At 29.5% G+C, this 18,517-nt stretch overlaps 1 protein-coding gene across 2 annotated transcripts in view; it reads left to right on the top strand.

The window, feature by feature from the left end:
• LOC112686081 (LHFPL tetraspan subfamily member 1 protein-like) overlaps positions 1 to 18,517 on the top strand; it is a 327,428-nt gene that overhangs the window by 184,318 nt on the left and 124,593 nt on the right. For both annotated transcript variants that reach the window (XM_025558204.1, XM_025558203.1), the window contains exon 3: positions 12,756 to 12,871. In XM_025558204.1, coding sequence (XP_025413989.1) covers positions 12,756 to 12,871 — 116 coding nt within the window. The remainder of the gene's footprint in view (positions 1 to 12,755; positions 12,872 to 18,517) is intronic.

Below are 18,517 nucleotides of genomic sequence, written 5' to 3' on the forward strand. Positions count from 1 at the left end.
CATTCGAAACACGCTTTTTTCGATGCAATATATTATTATCTCGATATCGACATTAGTTTTCACGTTTATTTTATTAAATTTTAATTTACTGCGGTGCCCGTAGAATCAAATTGTCGTTAGAAGAAGACGAATAGAAGTCTCGGGAGCCTGTAATCTTAAGACAACTAAAATTACTATTTTCAAAAAACACAACATATTTTGTATAATTGTTGAGTACATTTTTTATGTCTCTCAGGCAGTAACGGCCCTACTAAACGAAAAAGTGTTTTTCTTAATAAGAATAAGATTGTCGGAAAAAAGTTCAGTAGTATCAGTATAACCAGAAGACAATGGGACGAAGGAAACACGAACAACTCGTGACGCCAATAATTAAATTTCTGTTTGAAAACCTAACCTGATTTTAAAGCAAATTTTTTTTTTTTTTTTTTGTACATTTTCACTATGTTTTTGTACCGTTCTCGTTTTATGCGAAATCAAATAAAAAAAAAAAAAATAATACATATATACCTGTTTTTCTATTAAATTCAGAGGCGTCCCTGAGGGCAAAAAATTATGATCATGTCGGAAAGGTAATCGACGAGATTTTTATTTTATAGTTTTTTATTTTTATTTTGATACGTTGCGAATCGCGTGAAATCAAATTGTCGGTAGGAGGGACCTAGAGGTAAAAACTCTCGCGTGCCAGTTAGTTGTGTTGCGTCGCCGCGCACGACAATTGCAACGGAAATAGCGTGTACAGATGATGGAATAGTGCCACAACGGTGGATGCTCTGGACGAGGTGGCATACGACGAGTGCGATGATTAATCCAAGGGAAAACGGCACATGCCATCGTCATCCATTTATTAACCTGAGCGCTCAACGTAATAATAATATGTACACATATGTTCTGTTTCTAATTTCGAAACAAATGATATTCTAATCGTCAAACACTCAGACACACACGCATACACCTACGCATATAAATTGACGATTACCTCGCGGTGAAGAGATAGTGCAGCAATAACAAACCACGTGTCATCGGCACTGAAGCCATTATACTAATTCTATGTACGTATGACGGCCAAGAGATTAAACAACGAACAGGGCAGACCGAACGTTTAGTAAAAGATTTTTTTATCTCACCGGTTTCAGACGATCCATCGCGAGCGGTGGTAGCCGCCACAGTCGATAGATTATACAATTATTGTTTCGTTGTTTTCCTCTCCCCGTACCCGGACAATCTTTAATTTATGACACTCTCCGCTCTTTTACGGTGGCAGAGTACTCGTAAACGGTTTGAATTTCACCAAACGATGTGGGATGTGCGCGCAAACATACCTCTCCCCCCCCCCTTACCCCGGTAACTGCTAATTAAATGTGTAATAAATTTACAGTGAACGCGTTTCGTATGCACTGTATATATAGCTTGTACATATATTATGATTTTAAGTGCTTATAACTTAAGAACCGTAGGTTAATATATTGTAGGTGTATCAAAACTACCAAGTTTCCGTAATATTCTTAGTGCTACGCACGACGTAAAGTGCCAAAGTTATGGTTTAAATCATACACGGATTGAACTTCATTAATTTTTTTGAGCATAACATTATGATTTATAATAAGATTAATCACTTGGTTTACGAAAACACCGCTAAAACGCATACTGGAAGCAATCCTTTTTCGGTTTACAATCAATGTACCTGAAAACCTTCACTTCGGTTTCATTCGGGGACGCATATATATATGGGAGAATAATAATAAATCTCCCATAATTGAACGAATATGATTTTATTATATAGGATACAGTCAATAAACTTGATAAGGAAGAAAGTTGTGGGATTATTTTTAGTCCTACTGGTATTTTTGCAGATTGTTTGAGTTTTTTTAATACTTATTATCTTACTGATATTATGTTTTAAAAAATTAAAAATATAGAAGTTTTGATATACTATTTGGGATTGATCAGTGATGTAGTTATAACTATATTACAATAATAACCAAATTAGTTTCTTCTAAAGTAGTACTTAATGATGTATATAGTATATATACATAATATGCATATTATGTACATATACTATACAGGTAATAATTAATAATATATTAATTTACATATATTTTTTTGTAAACAGATACAAAAGTACGAATTATGATATATGGTTGTACTAATTTATATTTCATTCATGTAGTTTATAATAACATTGATTTTATTATAACATAATGTAATTTAATTGTAAATCAAAAATATATAATTGGAACCGTACATCAAGCCCACATCAATAGAATTTGAAACTTAATAAAAATAAGAAGGCGAAGAAATATTGTACGAGCAAAGGGAGGAAATTTTTTTTCTTTTACTCTTACTTACATGTTTATTTATCAATATGCATAGGGGCGCAAAATTATTTTTCCTCCCTCCATATATTGACTTTTAATAAGGCCCGATTTCATCACAACGTTTTGTGTTATCGCGTACGTCCGTGAACAGTTAACTGTTAAGTCGGTGTATCATGTATGTACGCATAACAGATACCGATTTTCGTCTGATGAAAAAATGTGATCCACCACACATTATGATTACAAATACAAACAGAAATATGTAAAATATCTATATATTCATATGTATTATACGCGAAAAAAATTCTCGGTCATAAAATTTTTTCCGTCACGAAATCATATACTGCTTCATTTTTAAGGTCATGGAAACTGTTTTGCACACGTACAAATAACTCTAACCCAAATATTTTCACTTCATATGATTTAACGTCAAAGCTTGTACGTTGCATCGTATTTTTATTCAATAGATTTTGAGTTATATTGCATAATTATCGTTAATTGTTTGTTTAGATTTTAACATTGTAATTCTATCGCATAACAGTAATTTATCATATTATTTGTGTGTAATCTAATAAAGATAATAAAGAATAAAAATGTGAAAACATTTATTTGAACATCATAACCACAATAATAATCGTTTATCAGCAGCTCGGTCAACATTTTAAACGTTTTGAATCTTAATAGTTTCTTATTCTTGGAACAGTTTTTAATGCATTTTTCCCTATTATTTCAGCATTATTTTATTTCAGTAACAATCATTAAATTTTTAAAATGTATACTACTTCCACTATTACTACTACTACTACTACTACTACTACTACTACTACTACTACTAATACCTTCTTCCTTTTTAATATTTATATAAATTCTTAGAAATTAATTACAACGCACTCGACTAATAATGACGTGAAGTAAACGATATATCAACTTAATATTGTATTCATAATAAATTATCATACGATTATATTCTATATGTATTGTTGCTAAACAATAACGTTAATCGCTACGAAATCGTACGAATAATACATTGTTAACTTGTTTTTCAGCGTATTTAGAAATTTAATGTTATTGTTCGTTTTCTATTTAATCTGTGAATTATTACACCTGAGCAACTTATTTTTATGAAAATCGCGTTTTTCATTGCTAAATTTGTATATGTGACCTAAAATTTTACACTCAATCCGACTGCCGCACAACACAACCACCATGGTCAATTGCAACCAACATCGTATTTCATTTATCAGCTCGGTGGGAGAAATATTTTATTTTTCTTAATTAACAGCGTGAAAAGTTCATGGATTATGTTTGCACACAACAACCATTATAACATTTCTATTCCTCTTGATCTCTTTTCTCATTATGATTTATACTGTTAACAGTTGTTTGGTTTATTGTTATGTACGATTTTAAAACACACCGACAGCAATTCCCACATCGTACAACTGTTTTGTTACGTCATAATGTTACTTATCTTGATGCAGGATACTGATAGTAGATTATAATTTTTAACTCTTATGTAATAATTCTGATTTATTCGTATAAAAAAATTAGTAAAAATATTTTTAATTTTGGTTATAAAAAAGGTCAAAACTTTGTTCAAAACGTTTGCTTGTAAATAATTTTACTATTTTATTTTGTAAATAATTTAAAAACTACGAGATAAAACGAAGATGGCCTGACAATCTGTGTTCAATTTACAATTTATAAAAGTAAGGTTACACACATATATATATATAATAAAAGAAAAGTAAAGTTGAGGGGTGTTGTTCTCTGAATGAGAATATTTTCTAACACGCATTACGTACCTATGAATAGTTATTCATTTCATACTATGTATGTATATTTATACTTCTTGTGTTTCATCAACCACGAATATAATGCATTATAGTAGTATAATTGTGTATATTCAAACTATGTACTCCCGGGTCCTTTATATAGAAGACTAGAAATTAACGATCCTTGGGTGTAGAACTATATCAGAGGATGTGTAGAATATTTGAATTCTGAAATAGATTATTATTTGCACCAGTTTCAAAAGCCAGGAAACAATCGGGTCTTCAAATACAATTAAATCAGCAACTCCGTATTAATATCCACCGGTCCCGAGTCATCCTTTTGTACGGTTTGTAATGACAAGTATGAAATATTCGTTGATAATAATTAAGGGTAAAGCCCTAACGTCCTTATACATCCGTTAGATATAATTCAGTACACATAAATTATCCCAAAATACTTTTTTAAGAATAAATAAATACACACACATATATATACGCTTAACGAAATAGATTAATGATATAAATATAATTAACATATGCAGAATAAATGTATAAGAATATAAACAAATTCCGTATTTAAGGTTAAAAACATAAGCGCGTACCCACGCACGTACTACTATATATACTTCATGCAAAGATGTAAATAAAACATTATAATATATTATATATAGGGTATGTGTACCAGAATCTGTTTTGGAGATTATTGTTGATAATTTGATTATTATCGAATTTAATATTTATCGCATCGAAATCCAGTCACGTAGTAGTGGGTGTACATCATCTACATTTTATTTCCTGCACAGCAGCATCGTTCCGGCCACTTATAATACCGGTATCGATGTTTCAAGTATTCGATAATATTTATGTGTATGTGTGTGTGTGTTTGTATAAATACCCGAGTACGAATAATTCATTTTTATTTGTTAGTTCGTTGTATAGGCACGACTACAGGACGGGGTGTAGAGAGGTGTAACAGCAGGACGATTGGTGGTGGTGAGGCAAGGCGGTACGGGACGAAACGAGAAATAGATTTCTTTTGAAAGCGACCCGTAACGCGAAACAAGAAAAACAATAACCGAGTACTTAAGAGGTTTGGTCTCGGAGATTTCCTGTCATCTGATATAGCTTCAAACTTTTATTTACGGTCACTCCGGATACCCTCCTTTATTGTCATCCAACATCCTACCCTCACCATCAGCTCTGATACTAATGGATAATGTGATTTTCACCGGAGAGACAGTAGCAATCGGTTATTATTGCTGACCCGCGGCAGCGATTGCACTGCGTACGCCCGCGAAGAGAGCGCCATTTCGCCCATACGTATACAACAACATGTAATGGATCCGTTTTAGAAATTTAATCGCTCGAATCCCTTATTTCGCTCCAAAGCGGTACAACTGAACATTTTTTTTTTTTTTTTGCTTTATAAAACCATTAATATGAATTATTCACATGAAAAGCATAGCGGTGAAGGGTAAAGGAGAAAGAAAATTAGTAAATATACACTAAATTATATGGTTTACGATGATACGCATTTATACAAAAAAAAAAAAAAAATAATAATAATAATAGTAAAAATGTATCAATTTTAAATTTTATGATATTAATATTCATATTCGTTCCGCAATAAAAATCGCACGTACGATTTATCATCTTAATTATTTACGGAAAGAATTGCTCGATTATTGCTCTGCGCATTTTGACGCAAAATAGCTCCAGAGCTAACTTTATTAATACCCGTTATTTATACTTGAAAGCAATAATAAGCCATCGAATTTGAAAAACAATTACACTTAATTGACCATATTATATTATTTGTATTCCATTAAAACTTCAATCACTTACTCCGAACATAAATTTAAAATACGATGTAAAGAATTTTAAAAATTGTTTTACATAGAAATGGCTAATTTTATTCCGTTAAAATCTATATATAGTAATCAAATTAAAAGTTAGATAGGAATATTTTTCAACTCTTAAATGAAAATTTGTGCATTTACTGGCATCAAAATGTTTCGAATACATAAAAAATCAAAACTCAGAAAATTTGATGCACATTTTGAAATCCTACAGTTGAATATAATGTGTGTGGTCTCCGATTTTTATTATTTTTTGAAGATTATATCAAAACAATTGAAATAACGATTCGAAGTAAAATTTAAAATAAAAATAAGTATCTAAATAAAATTGGTCATCGATACCCGACAATCTAAAATACTTTAAATAAATCACAAAAATAAATAACAATAAATAAGTTACTATAAATAAACCATATTAAAATGAAACCTAAAGCTTCATATAGATATATATATAGGCTCCGATATCATCTCTTTCACTATTTACATATCAATTTGTGTAATAAAAATAAGGAAATTTTTCAGTTTTTTATTTAATCATTATCCATCGTTAGTTGAATTACTTAGGACTATTGTACTACATAACTGTATTATATTTTAAGACACCATTATGCGTTATTAATATTTTATCATAAATTATACGATTATATGAAATTGTAACTGTTATAATTATATGATTCCAAAAGCATAACGTTATTTTTTATTTAATATAAACATTTTATAATTTTATAATTTCATTGAAGAACAATATAATACGTCATTATTATTACTGCAGTTTAATTTACTGTTAAGTTTATAATCCCATAAATACATTTAAATATTATTCTTCAACTTAGAGTAGTAAAATTTATTTATAGCCAAATAACTGGAAAAACTACGTAAATTCAGTAAAGTTTAAGGCACTTCTTATGCTCATTAAAATATATCGATTTTTAAATTGTTTTTACCGTTGTAACTAAAGTAATTTGTAAACTCAAATACTTGTAACTTGTTAAGTGAATGGTTTGATAGTAACTTTTTATAAGCCGAAAAAAAAAACAATTGAAGAAGTCATCTTGAGGCTTACAAAAATAAAATATAAACTCTAAATAATAGCTTTACAGTTTCTTTATGAAATGTATTTCTAATTTAACCATCACAATGGCTCACTTAAAACAATAAATAACTAATCGTACGAAAAGCGTATCTACGATTGTTTAAGTTGGTAGCCATAAAATATTATATTAATATTTTAATAATATAAATGGATTAAAATACATATCTACTTGGATTAGGATATTTTCCCAACTGTTATCGTTTTCATTATTTTGTAACTAAAAACTAAAATATTGAAAACAATTAAAAAATAATTAGTTCATCATTAAATAATAATTTATCGATAAAAAAAATCTAAAACCAACAAAAGTGTCTAATGCACATTTTTTTCTTCAAATACGAGTTCTTTAGTTTTCTATGAACCAAAGTTTCAAAATTTAAGACTATGATTTTCAAACAAAAATGGATTAAAATATTACCGAACAAAAATATCCATAAAATATTATACTTTATACTGCGATTTCTGTTTTCTCATAACTATAACATTATATTTGATCTCATACATGAAATCTACCGGTGTTTGATTAACTGATCGCAAAATATTAACTAAATTCAATAAATTATCTTAAATAATTCATATTAATATTGTATGACATTTTTATTAATCTAATTTTGAAATTCAATTATAACAATTTTCAATGTGCACTAAAATTTTTTCCAAAAAAACTTAAATTTTAGTGAAACATGTAACAGTTATTACGGTTTATTGAAATTATATACTAATTCAAATCAAGTGCAGACACTTCATTATGGAATCATAATTTCTTCCATTTCACTATAACAGTGACCATATATTCTATTAGAATTACAAAAAAAGAAAAAAGAAAATAAGATGATTCTAAATGCATCACGCAATATCTTAAAACTTGACAGTTACAAAAGTAATTTAATTACTGTAAGCTCTTTAAATCTTTATTGTTTTTTTTTTTTTTTTTTTTTTACATATCCATTGTATTTTATCTTAATTATCATTAATATTTTAGAAAATAATACTGAAAGATTTTTTTTATATTAAAAACATTTTTGTTCCTTTGTTCTTTGGTTAGTACATTTTGTCTAGTGTTTCGATGATAATAATATTAAAAGCGTATTTTGGTAAAAAACATGAAGACCAAATATTGTTATATGAAAATCAAAGGAAAATTATAGAAATATTCAGAACAATATATTATTATTATTATCTTAGCTTCAATCAGCTTTTATAAAAACACAATTTATTAAAAAAAATCCAAATTGTAATGTATCGTTAGTTTTGATAAAATGTGCACTTTTTCAAATCATTGCGACCTATAAGAGATTGTCTCAAAATCATTATGTTAAAAATAAAATATGGATTTTTCACTGAAACATTTTTACTCTTTACAGACGCACATAAGTATGCCCTTTGAAGATAGTATTATATTCACTCCGTCAAAAGAAAATTGTATATAAATATTACAACGGAGAGGTGATTTTCGGAATTTTTCATTCGTCGAGAAAATAGTAAAAAATAGAATTAAGTCGCACAAACAACACATTGGCATTCCGAAAATTTGTCCGTACATTTTCGTTCGCTAAATATCAATCACCTGGACAATTTGGTTTAAATTCAATGTCAAATATGCACAAAATATTTTTAACGTGAATTCTCAATATCTTTTAATTATTTTTTTTTAACTATTCAATACACCAACACGTATCAAACAAATACAAGTGCCAATGTGGTGCACATTTTTTTTAAGGGGCCTCCGGTTGGTTATTACACCCCGGCCTCATGAGACTTATTAGTAATAAATATTAATTCAATATTTGTTTAATATAGTTTATTCATAGAGCAGTGTGGTCACAATTAATTGATAAAAAAGTATTTTACATTAGTTAGCCGACGATTATGGAACACATTGCGGTCCCTCTCAAATTACGGCCCGGAGCTTCCTTCTCCCCCCTCCTCCTTCATCCAGTCTAAGTGGTAACCTGTACGTTTCCAACTCCGCACAGTAACCCGATAACCTATTACTGGCGTTTCATTTTTCCAGCCCTATCCAGCCCTACGCGTATCATTATGCCAGGGAAAATATTTGCACAATCACATAAGCCACCGTTAAGGTGGTTCAGCCGATGGTGATGTTTACGGTATGTATTTTTACAAGTGGCCTCCGTCGTGCTACTACTGCCTTTATGGAACGAAAATGTTATTTGTTTATTTTCTCAACGAGTGACTATCGGTGTATTACACGTGACCGGATCTCGAAGATATTAAAAACATAATTTTACAACGACGGCGAATAAACAGAACAAAAAAAACCTTTAGTGACCACACGGAACTCTTTTCCGTATCGCTACGGTCAGAGGCGTCGTATTATTATTATTATTATTATTACTTTTATTTTTTCACGTGCTACGACATAAGGCGTAGAAAAACTGCGGACAAAGCATATGCGGATCGTTTCGTTATTCTTTCTTTGTGCAGAATCAACGGAAAATCAATTCGATAAGTTGTCGTAATACGAAATGTGCTCCGAGATCGGTTCGCACTGAAACGCATTCGATATTGTAACCGATAACTACAACGATCAGATTTAAACACTCTTAACGTTATTAAAATATGATATGAAAAATTTCCAAAATGCCTTTACAAATCAATTTTACAGTAAAAATATACGATATCAAATTTAAATGATAAATTTGGTACTTAGTTTATAGTTTACAAAATAAATTTAAAATTTAATACAAAAAAAAAAAAAACTTTCAAATTTTACTTATTGTAGAGACTTTGATAATGACTAATATTATTTTTAGATATTATTACAGATTAGTTGAATGTCAATTATTAAACCGTATTATTTACCAATATAAACTAAAGCTAACCCGATTACCGAAAAATGCTAAAAAAAAATACAAAATAAGAATTTTGCTTTTAAAGCATCCGTTACATAAAATTTGTATATACTAGAAAACTAATCCAATGGTCTAAGACCACTTAAAAAATAAATATACTTCCATTAAAATCTGGGCTTTACCGATATAACACATTATACTTTGTATCGTAAAACGAAAATATTGTACGCATAACCAACCACCCACCATTGACGAATAAACGATTACAGTTAATCCCTTAACGATACTTTGGTATACAGTAAGGGAAGTCTTGAGAATACTTTCAGATTTCATAAAGAATGTTAAAAAGTCACGAACATTCGATCTTTTAGCAATATATATTGTTCACTTCCGGTAATGTCTTCGAATTATAATACACGTATATTGTACAGTCGGTCGTATTATTTTACGTTTACCATTACAAGTATAAAATATTTTGCACCGAAAACAAACGTATTATTAATCACATTTGTCTTAAGGTCATTGTGCATTTTTAATTTTTTATACCTATACATTATATAACTTATGTTTTTCACTTTGGGTGTCGATAAGCTTAAAAAGTGTTGATTTTTTTCGTTTATAATAAACTATAATACACACAAAAGTATAATATATATATATATATATACATTATTTTTATGGTTGTGTCGACTTACTGCCAGATGTCTATAAAAGAGTAATAACAAAAGTTGAAGAAATTATTTTTTCTAGGCTTTTGGATGACAGAAAATAACTTATAAGATAAAAATAAAACCATTATTATTATTATTATTATTTTAGAAACTTAACAACAATGAAATCGTAATTAATTTTTTTTTTTACTTTTCTTTGGTGGATTCATTATACTAACACTGTACATTTTTTCCAAGAGACATTCCTAAAACAATAGCATTCACAATTTTATTAAATAATGTTTTCCATTGAAAGCACCATGTAGTCTTAATTTTTTAATTAGTCAAGTTTGTTATATATTAACGTATTTTTCGAAGTTCTAACATGTATTATATAACTTGTTACATGTTATAATGACACAACTAGAAAACTTTGAACCCTATAGTTTTTTATTTTTTTTTTTTATTTCAATTATATTCAGGATATTTATTATAATATAAAAAACGAATTAAAAAAATAATATTGAACAAAATTGCTTGTAAATATTCAATGACTATAAAAAAAAAAACATCTGTTTACCTGAATTTCAAGCAATATATAACTTAAACAAAATGAATAATTAAAATTATGTATTAATGATAAGTATTAATTAATTATGTAGTACATTAAATACGGTCGTTCATTTTTTTTGTTGTTATATGGACATTTTATGTTTCATAGTAATAATAATTTTAGAGTAAAATTCAAAGATGTGTTACGAAAAAAAGTTTATGGAAACGGTTCAATCCATAAAGCGTTTAATTTACTGCATGCATATAATGTGTCTTATATTTCTTATTGTATTGTACAACTGAAGTAAGGAAAAATTTAAAACCGTACAATTTTCCTATCTTTAAAATTGCGAGCCAGCTCAACGAAATAAACGCAATTGCCGCCATAACTACGGTGTATAGTTGTTTTATTTGTTTGGCGAGAAGAAATAACTTTTCATTGATGCCGTCCTCCTGCCAATACACGAACCGAACGAAAATTGTGTTTTGCCGAATACGTTTTCGATCCGTTCACCGAGCGCTTGACGAACACTGATTATTTTCAAATCAACAACATTTAGGTTTATCTAGGCGCATTCTCAAATCGGTGCTAACGCGAAACGATAACATACAACCGCGCCGGCTTCGCGTGGTCCGATTAGTGATGGACAAATACCCGGTAAATATAATTTCAAGTAAATACCACACCGACATTTCCACCGCGCGCCAACCGCTCACCCGTCCGCGGCAACACACGGCGCGCCCGAACAACGCGAACTCTACAAGATCCGTGGCCACTCGCTCACGTCGTTTCGATCACGTCCCGGACGTCAAACGCGTGTACCGAGGGCGCGTTTTTTTTTTTTTTCAGACGTTTTGGATCTTCGCAGCGAAAATCGTAAACAAACATAGCGTAAAATGTGAACGATTAACGTTAAGCATTTTACCCACGACGTGGCCTCGGATTTGTGTTAAAAATATTCATATTGTTGGACATGGAGGTGCGTGTTTGCCCTCCGTTGTTCGATAAAATTAAAATTATGCATCTCATTTTAATATCCAAACCCGACGTCCGGTAACGGTGACATGTACGAAAGGAAAGTTTAGACGTCTCAAAAATATTCAAAAATCGATATTGTTTCCGGAGGATTTATAATCTTCTCAAATAATTATAAGACGCTGTAGACATTTTGTTTCGTAAATCAAAAATATCAGTATTATGATAAATACATAGTGTTTTGTTATTATTAATACCTCTAAAAAAAATATATATATATAAGAACGGCTTAAATTTGGAGATGTTTTTTATGAGTATAAAAATAAAAACATATATATATATACATATATAAGCGTACAAACGGCTTAAAGGTATAAAAAAACAGTTATATTACAGATATTACTTTTGTGTTGTAAATTATTCAAAGCTACTTTAATACAAATTAAATCGCGTGGACGATCATAAAATATAATAGAGCTCAACATAATCTTTTTTAATTTTTTTTTTTTTTAATTTCTTTTATTTGTTTATCTATTCGATTAATTCTGATACTAAAGTATTGTTCACATTCGTCTGTTCGATTCATTAACACTGTTCTCGCACGAAAAATATACTTTTGTATGAGATTATGTGAATCACGTCTAAAATAATACTGTCACTATTTGGCATAGGTATTTTCAATTTTTTAACGATCTAAATTGTGTATTGTGTTTTTCTAGGGTCGATTATTGGACAAGGCCGACGCATACTTCAGCTCGTTCCGCCGGTGCAACTACCCCAGGCTCATGTCCGACGGTACGGTGGCGCTGGTCCACGAGTGCGGCCGATACGCCAAGTCAGTATACCTGTTCATGCTGTTGTAATAATTACTACACCTATATAATGGATAATGTATAATTATTATAAGGTGCGTTACCCCAGCACCCGGACTTTCGAAATCATAAATTGTAATCAAGCAGTATTGTGTACTTTATTTTGTACAATTTTGTACAACCAAAATTAAATTTTGTACGACCCCCGAACCACCCCAAAATTCAATTTCATTTTACGGGTGCTGGGGTAACGTTACACCAGCACCCGGATCAACTATTTTTCACAAATTTCAATTTTAAACCGTACAGTATTATGTACTTTATTTTGTACAATTTTGTACAACCAAAATTAAATTTTGTACAACCCCCGAACCTCCCCGAAATTCAATTTCATCTTACGGGTGTTATCGCGTATCTTTTATCAATATTGTATCTAAGATACTTTTACGAATATACAGCACTTCCTTTTAGGTAGAAATAGTTACTGATGATTAACTTATATAATTCAAAAAGAATCAACAGAATATATTAAGTATGTTTGCAGATATCGAGATTTAAAATTATGTCAATTATATTAAATAGGTGTATTATTTTAATAATAGTTAAATTAATCATTTATATATTTATATATTAATATCATATTACATTTTTACATTTTTTAATGAATGATTTATTTTCTGATAATAATAACAAAAAGAAATCGAAGAGTATCTATATTATATGCAGATACATCGGTACATGTATATGTCTTGTTTCTACTAAATACAGCTGACATAAGAATGTCAACGCCGATTAGGTATTAGATACTAGGATTAAGCTGTAGGTAACTTTTTTAACACGTGTAAAAAATAAACAAGGTTCAAAGACCGCATGTTAAATATTTTTTTGAATATACATTTTATTTTAATTTAAATTACAGAATCGTCATTTATAATACTTTTAGTGATTAATAATAAAGAACGGTATAGTGAAATACAAAATGTACTCACGCGTTTCAAGCTGATCGAATTGTCCATAAAATACTTAAAATATATATATATATATATTAATATAAACAATATAAATATGTTTACGAAGAGTAATAAGCTAACTAAAATTACAAATACCGATAATTCCTACCTACTGACATTGACGAACAAATTATTAACCAATATCAGTTATATTTATATAATTTATAAAGAGTTATTTTTATCATCAATTTAATTATTATTCACCTAGCTATACCTAATGTTACTTTTTTACTCATTTTTCTCAAAACTACTCCATTGTTGCTTATTGTCTTTTGGCTTAGGAGGGCAGTATACATGTCAATAAATATCGTTTTATATTTGTTATGCTGTAGGTATACCGAAAAAGTTTTTATTATTTTAATACTGTCTTACCAATTTCTTGTCATCATCACAGTAGAAGTTGTAATCTTAATGAACTGTAATCTTAAACTGTTATCTTAATGTTAAGAATAAAAATATAATATTGCATTTCTAAAAATAGTCTAATACAATCTGATTTTAGATTGTACAATAATAAATAATATTTATAACCAATGAACAATGATACTAAGTAGTTGGTACGTCGTACGTGGGCATTATGCTACACTGCTACTTTCAACATTGTCGACTAATTCGTCTATTCATGATATCGCGCTTCTAAGCTTTACTACAACAAAATGTATCGAATATTTTGACTCATAGATTCATTTTATTTTAGTAATTTACTATAATTTTGTCTATAATAATATGTATTTGGTGTTAAAATGAACTTGAATGTACCTATCACCTAATATCTTAATGTACTTCTGTTTTTCAAAATTGTGATCATTTAAATAAGTTACATTTATGTCGTGTATTAGGTATAATTTCCTTGAATTTATTTTGTTTTATATTAAAATATAATTAAAACTTTTGTGTATTACTCTAATAAGTGATGGCAAATGATAATAGAGAAAGAAAACCAAATAATTTAAATAAAAATATTAATGATGAAATTTTAAATTTGAAAGATCAAATTACTTTGGATGGATATAGTATATAGTACATAGTATAGTATATAGTAGTATATAGTTATTATTGTATTAGTATAAGTATCTAAATAATATAAACAATGCAATGTATGATTCAACATACCTACAGCTTTAATACATTCAAGTACCTATTCAATTATTTTAAATGTGTAGGATCCACATTTTAAATTTATCAATTACCTATAATAGGTACCTACTACCTACTACAATTAATTTAATTCAATTAACTGTATGTAAACAAACAAAAGATTTCTTCTTTTAGAAAATAGTTTAAAAATAGTCAATATATGACTTATAAAAAATAATAAATATAAAATTAAATAGAGTTTTATCTATGATAATTTTGCCTTTTATCAGGTATAATTTGTAATTTCCAAAAAATATGTTTATTTTAGATTTAAAATTTATTTTATGCAAATTTGATCAACAATATTATAGTTAACACATTGATGGACATTCTGAATTTTGGTATTTTTTCTTAAGAACCTTCAGAAACGCAATTAAATATTAATGCTATACCAGTAGTGAATTGACCACTGCTATAGCAGTACTGTCCACCTAGATGGTAATATCATAATAATCACACACTTTGTCGATATTTTTTCGCGACACAATATTTATTATATTTGATATTTATTTACGTAAATATTTAACGCACTAACAATTCGATAGTCGACACACAACTACAACTGGATTACCAAAACTAAATATAACGAAAACAATTATTACCTTTAAATTGTAAACAATGATTGTATTATTAGCCAGATTGTTATTTGTTATACTGTATGGTATTAATTTTAAAATGAAAAGAAACAATTTTCAGAAATAATTGTCAATAAAATTCCCGATAACATATTATAAACGGCAAATACTAAAAATAGAAATAATTGGTTATAAAATACAATGCCTAATGATCCGTTGAATCGCAATGGGGCAGTATATATTAAATATCTTATATTCAATTTTAAAGATTTTTTTAGGAGCCAAATTTTTTTTATCGGTATTTCAAGAAAAAAAAATTAGAAAAATCGAAAATTTCAATGGTCTATAAATATTTTGAAAATTTAATCATAAATATATAACACTAATATAAACATTTGGTTAAAATTTCAAGTCTTTACAATGATTCGCTTTTGAGTTACAGCAAAATCAAAAAATCGATATAGTCGAAAAGTGGTTATACGTAAATTCCTGTTTTTCCGTTACTTTTTCAGGGTTATTACAGAGTCTCTTAAAAACTAATATAATTTTTTTACTATTAACCTCCTAAAGTATAAACTAGATTAAATTTCCTTTTTAAAGAAGGGCTGAAGTCAAAAATCAAAGCACTATTACTACCTCAAAACGTGATGACAGACACAATAAAAAAAAAAGCACACATCATTGTAAAATAAACACGTTCATCACTCCGTTAAAAATCTAAAAGTTTAATAAAAAGTATTGACATAGATGTTCTAGAATATAGAATTAACCTATAAAAAACGGAAAATAATTCAGTACATAATAAAGAATTGAGTTAAATGAATTACCAACAGAAGTTGAAGGTGGTAAACTATGATAATAGATAAAGGGGAAATTTTAGAATTTTGTACTCGAACTTCTATGAACCCCACGCCTCTGGTTTGAGAATTATACAAAATAAAGTACATAATATGGTACGATTTAAAGTTGAAATTTGTGAAGATTAGTTGATCAGGGTGCTAGTGTAACGTTACCGCAGCACCCGTAAAATGAAATTGAATTTTGGGGTGGTTCGGGGGTTGTACAAAATTGTACAAAATAAAGTACATAATACTGCTTGATTACAATTCATGATTTCGAAAGTGCGGGTGCTGGGGTAACGCACCTATTATTATACCATAATTGTGTTAACTGCGTTCGGGATGGAAAAACGAACAACGAGTTCCGTTCGATTATTAAGGAATGTTACACGATGCGAGACGAGGTTGAAACGTTTTATTAATTTATTTTTGTATTTACCCTTTGCGCGTACTGAACCTCGCTGTCAAATAACCTCGTGTTGATGGTTCGTGGTTATTGCATTTGTTACGATTATAAACTATAATATGAACATATAATATACACCGTTAGAACATTATAAGCCATTGGCATAGGTTACGTAGTGCAACGAGCAGTGGCGTACATACGGGGAGGGTTTCCGGGTTCAAACCCCCCCCAGGGCCAAAAAAAAAAAGAAAAAAAAGAAAATTATTTTATTATTGATGACGTGTAATATATTCGTAGTTTCATTATTACGCTTTGAACTTAAAATATACAACTATACAAATATTATGATAATTAAATAATTATATTGATAGGTGTTTGAAAAGTTTTATTAACTATGCCGTTTTTATTTTCCAATAGCTATTAATTTACTGTAATGTAAAAGTAAATTGTAAATTGGTAAAATAGTTGTATAAAATAATAACTGTTTATAGCAGTTTTTATCTTATTTATTTGTACAACGAAAAAAAAAAAGATAATGATTATTTTTGTTAAACCCTCCCCAGAGCAAGATCGAATGTACGCCACTGGCAACGAGTAATGGCAATACGTTTCGCATACATCAGAATTTGTACATTATTACAAATGGTTATGACATTTTCGAATCGCACCACTGCGTTTGTGATTTTTTCGAAATAGCGATTAATGTAAGATAATCATATTCTCCGGCGTTGTTTGATTTCGTTCCCGATGAACTTATTTTATCGCAAACGGTTTTCGAGCCGGCGAACTATCGACGACACTTTAATGCGTGATAATAACAGTGAGGCCACGGTGCACGCAGGGACGTTTGCTTCAGCGGTCTCATTATATCTAGTCAAAATGATAACAATATTGATAACGCGTACTCGAGACGGACGGACGTGCGCTTCTGGATGACGAAGTGCTGCACAATTTGTATGTTTCTAGAATTCGGCTACCGTCGGATTGCAGTGGAATTGACTAAACAACACTTAGCGTTTAATGACACGTGAGTGCGGCGTTTAACTTTCCCCCGAATCTAATCGTTGGTCCCGGGTGGATATACGTTATCCCGCAGAAACGGCCTACAAACACTTGTCCCGTCTCGACTCCATCTCCGAAGATGTAAGCATTGAAACGTACTCATAATTTTTTCGTTTTTAACGCACGACAAACGTCCTGTTTGAACATCATTCGGTAAATTCCAACATTGTGATGTCGACAGTCCGTGGGCTGACGTATTTAACGCAAGCCTGACTGCCATAGCATTTCGTTTCGGGTACGAATTTTCAAAATCGAAGCTTAAGCCAACAGTCGACCCACCGTCAACTACGGTACCCACGTGCACGAATACAATTTAAAATTTATTATTACGATTTGATATTTTTTTTTTTATATAGTCAACATTAATTAGGTTTTAACCAGTGTCGATTGTAAAACCTAACGAACGCATTTAGTCAGTTAGACGATACACGAACATTCGCAATTCGTTTCTACGTTTTCAAATTTATGTTGAAACGTTTATTTTTAATAATTTGATGTAGACATTATTAGATTGTTCCGTTATGAAACACGATGTTTTTGTAATTTCCGTAGAATCTATTTAAATTGTATCGTTGATGGTTGAAAACTTTAAAATTAAATTCTTAGAAACACCGATATTAAATTCATATGTTTCATATGA

This window comes from Sipha flava, unplaced genomic scaffold, assembly GCF_003268045.1.
Source record: "Sipha flava isolate LNK unplaced genomic scaffold, YSA_version1 2_pilon_pilon, whole genome shotgun sequence".
NCBI lineage: Eukaryota > Metazoa > Arthropoda > Insecta > Hemiptera > Aphididae > Sipha > Sipha flava.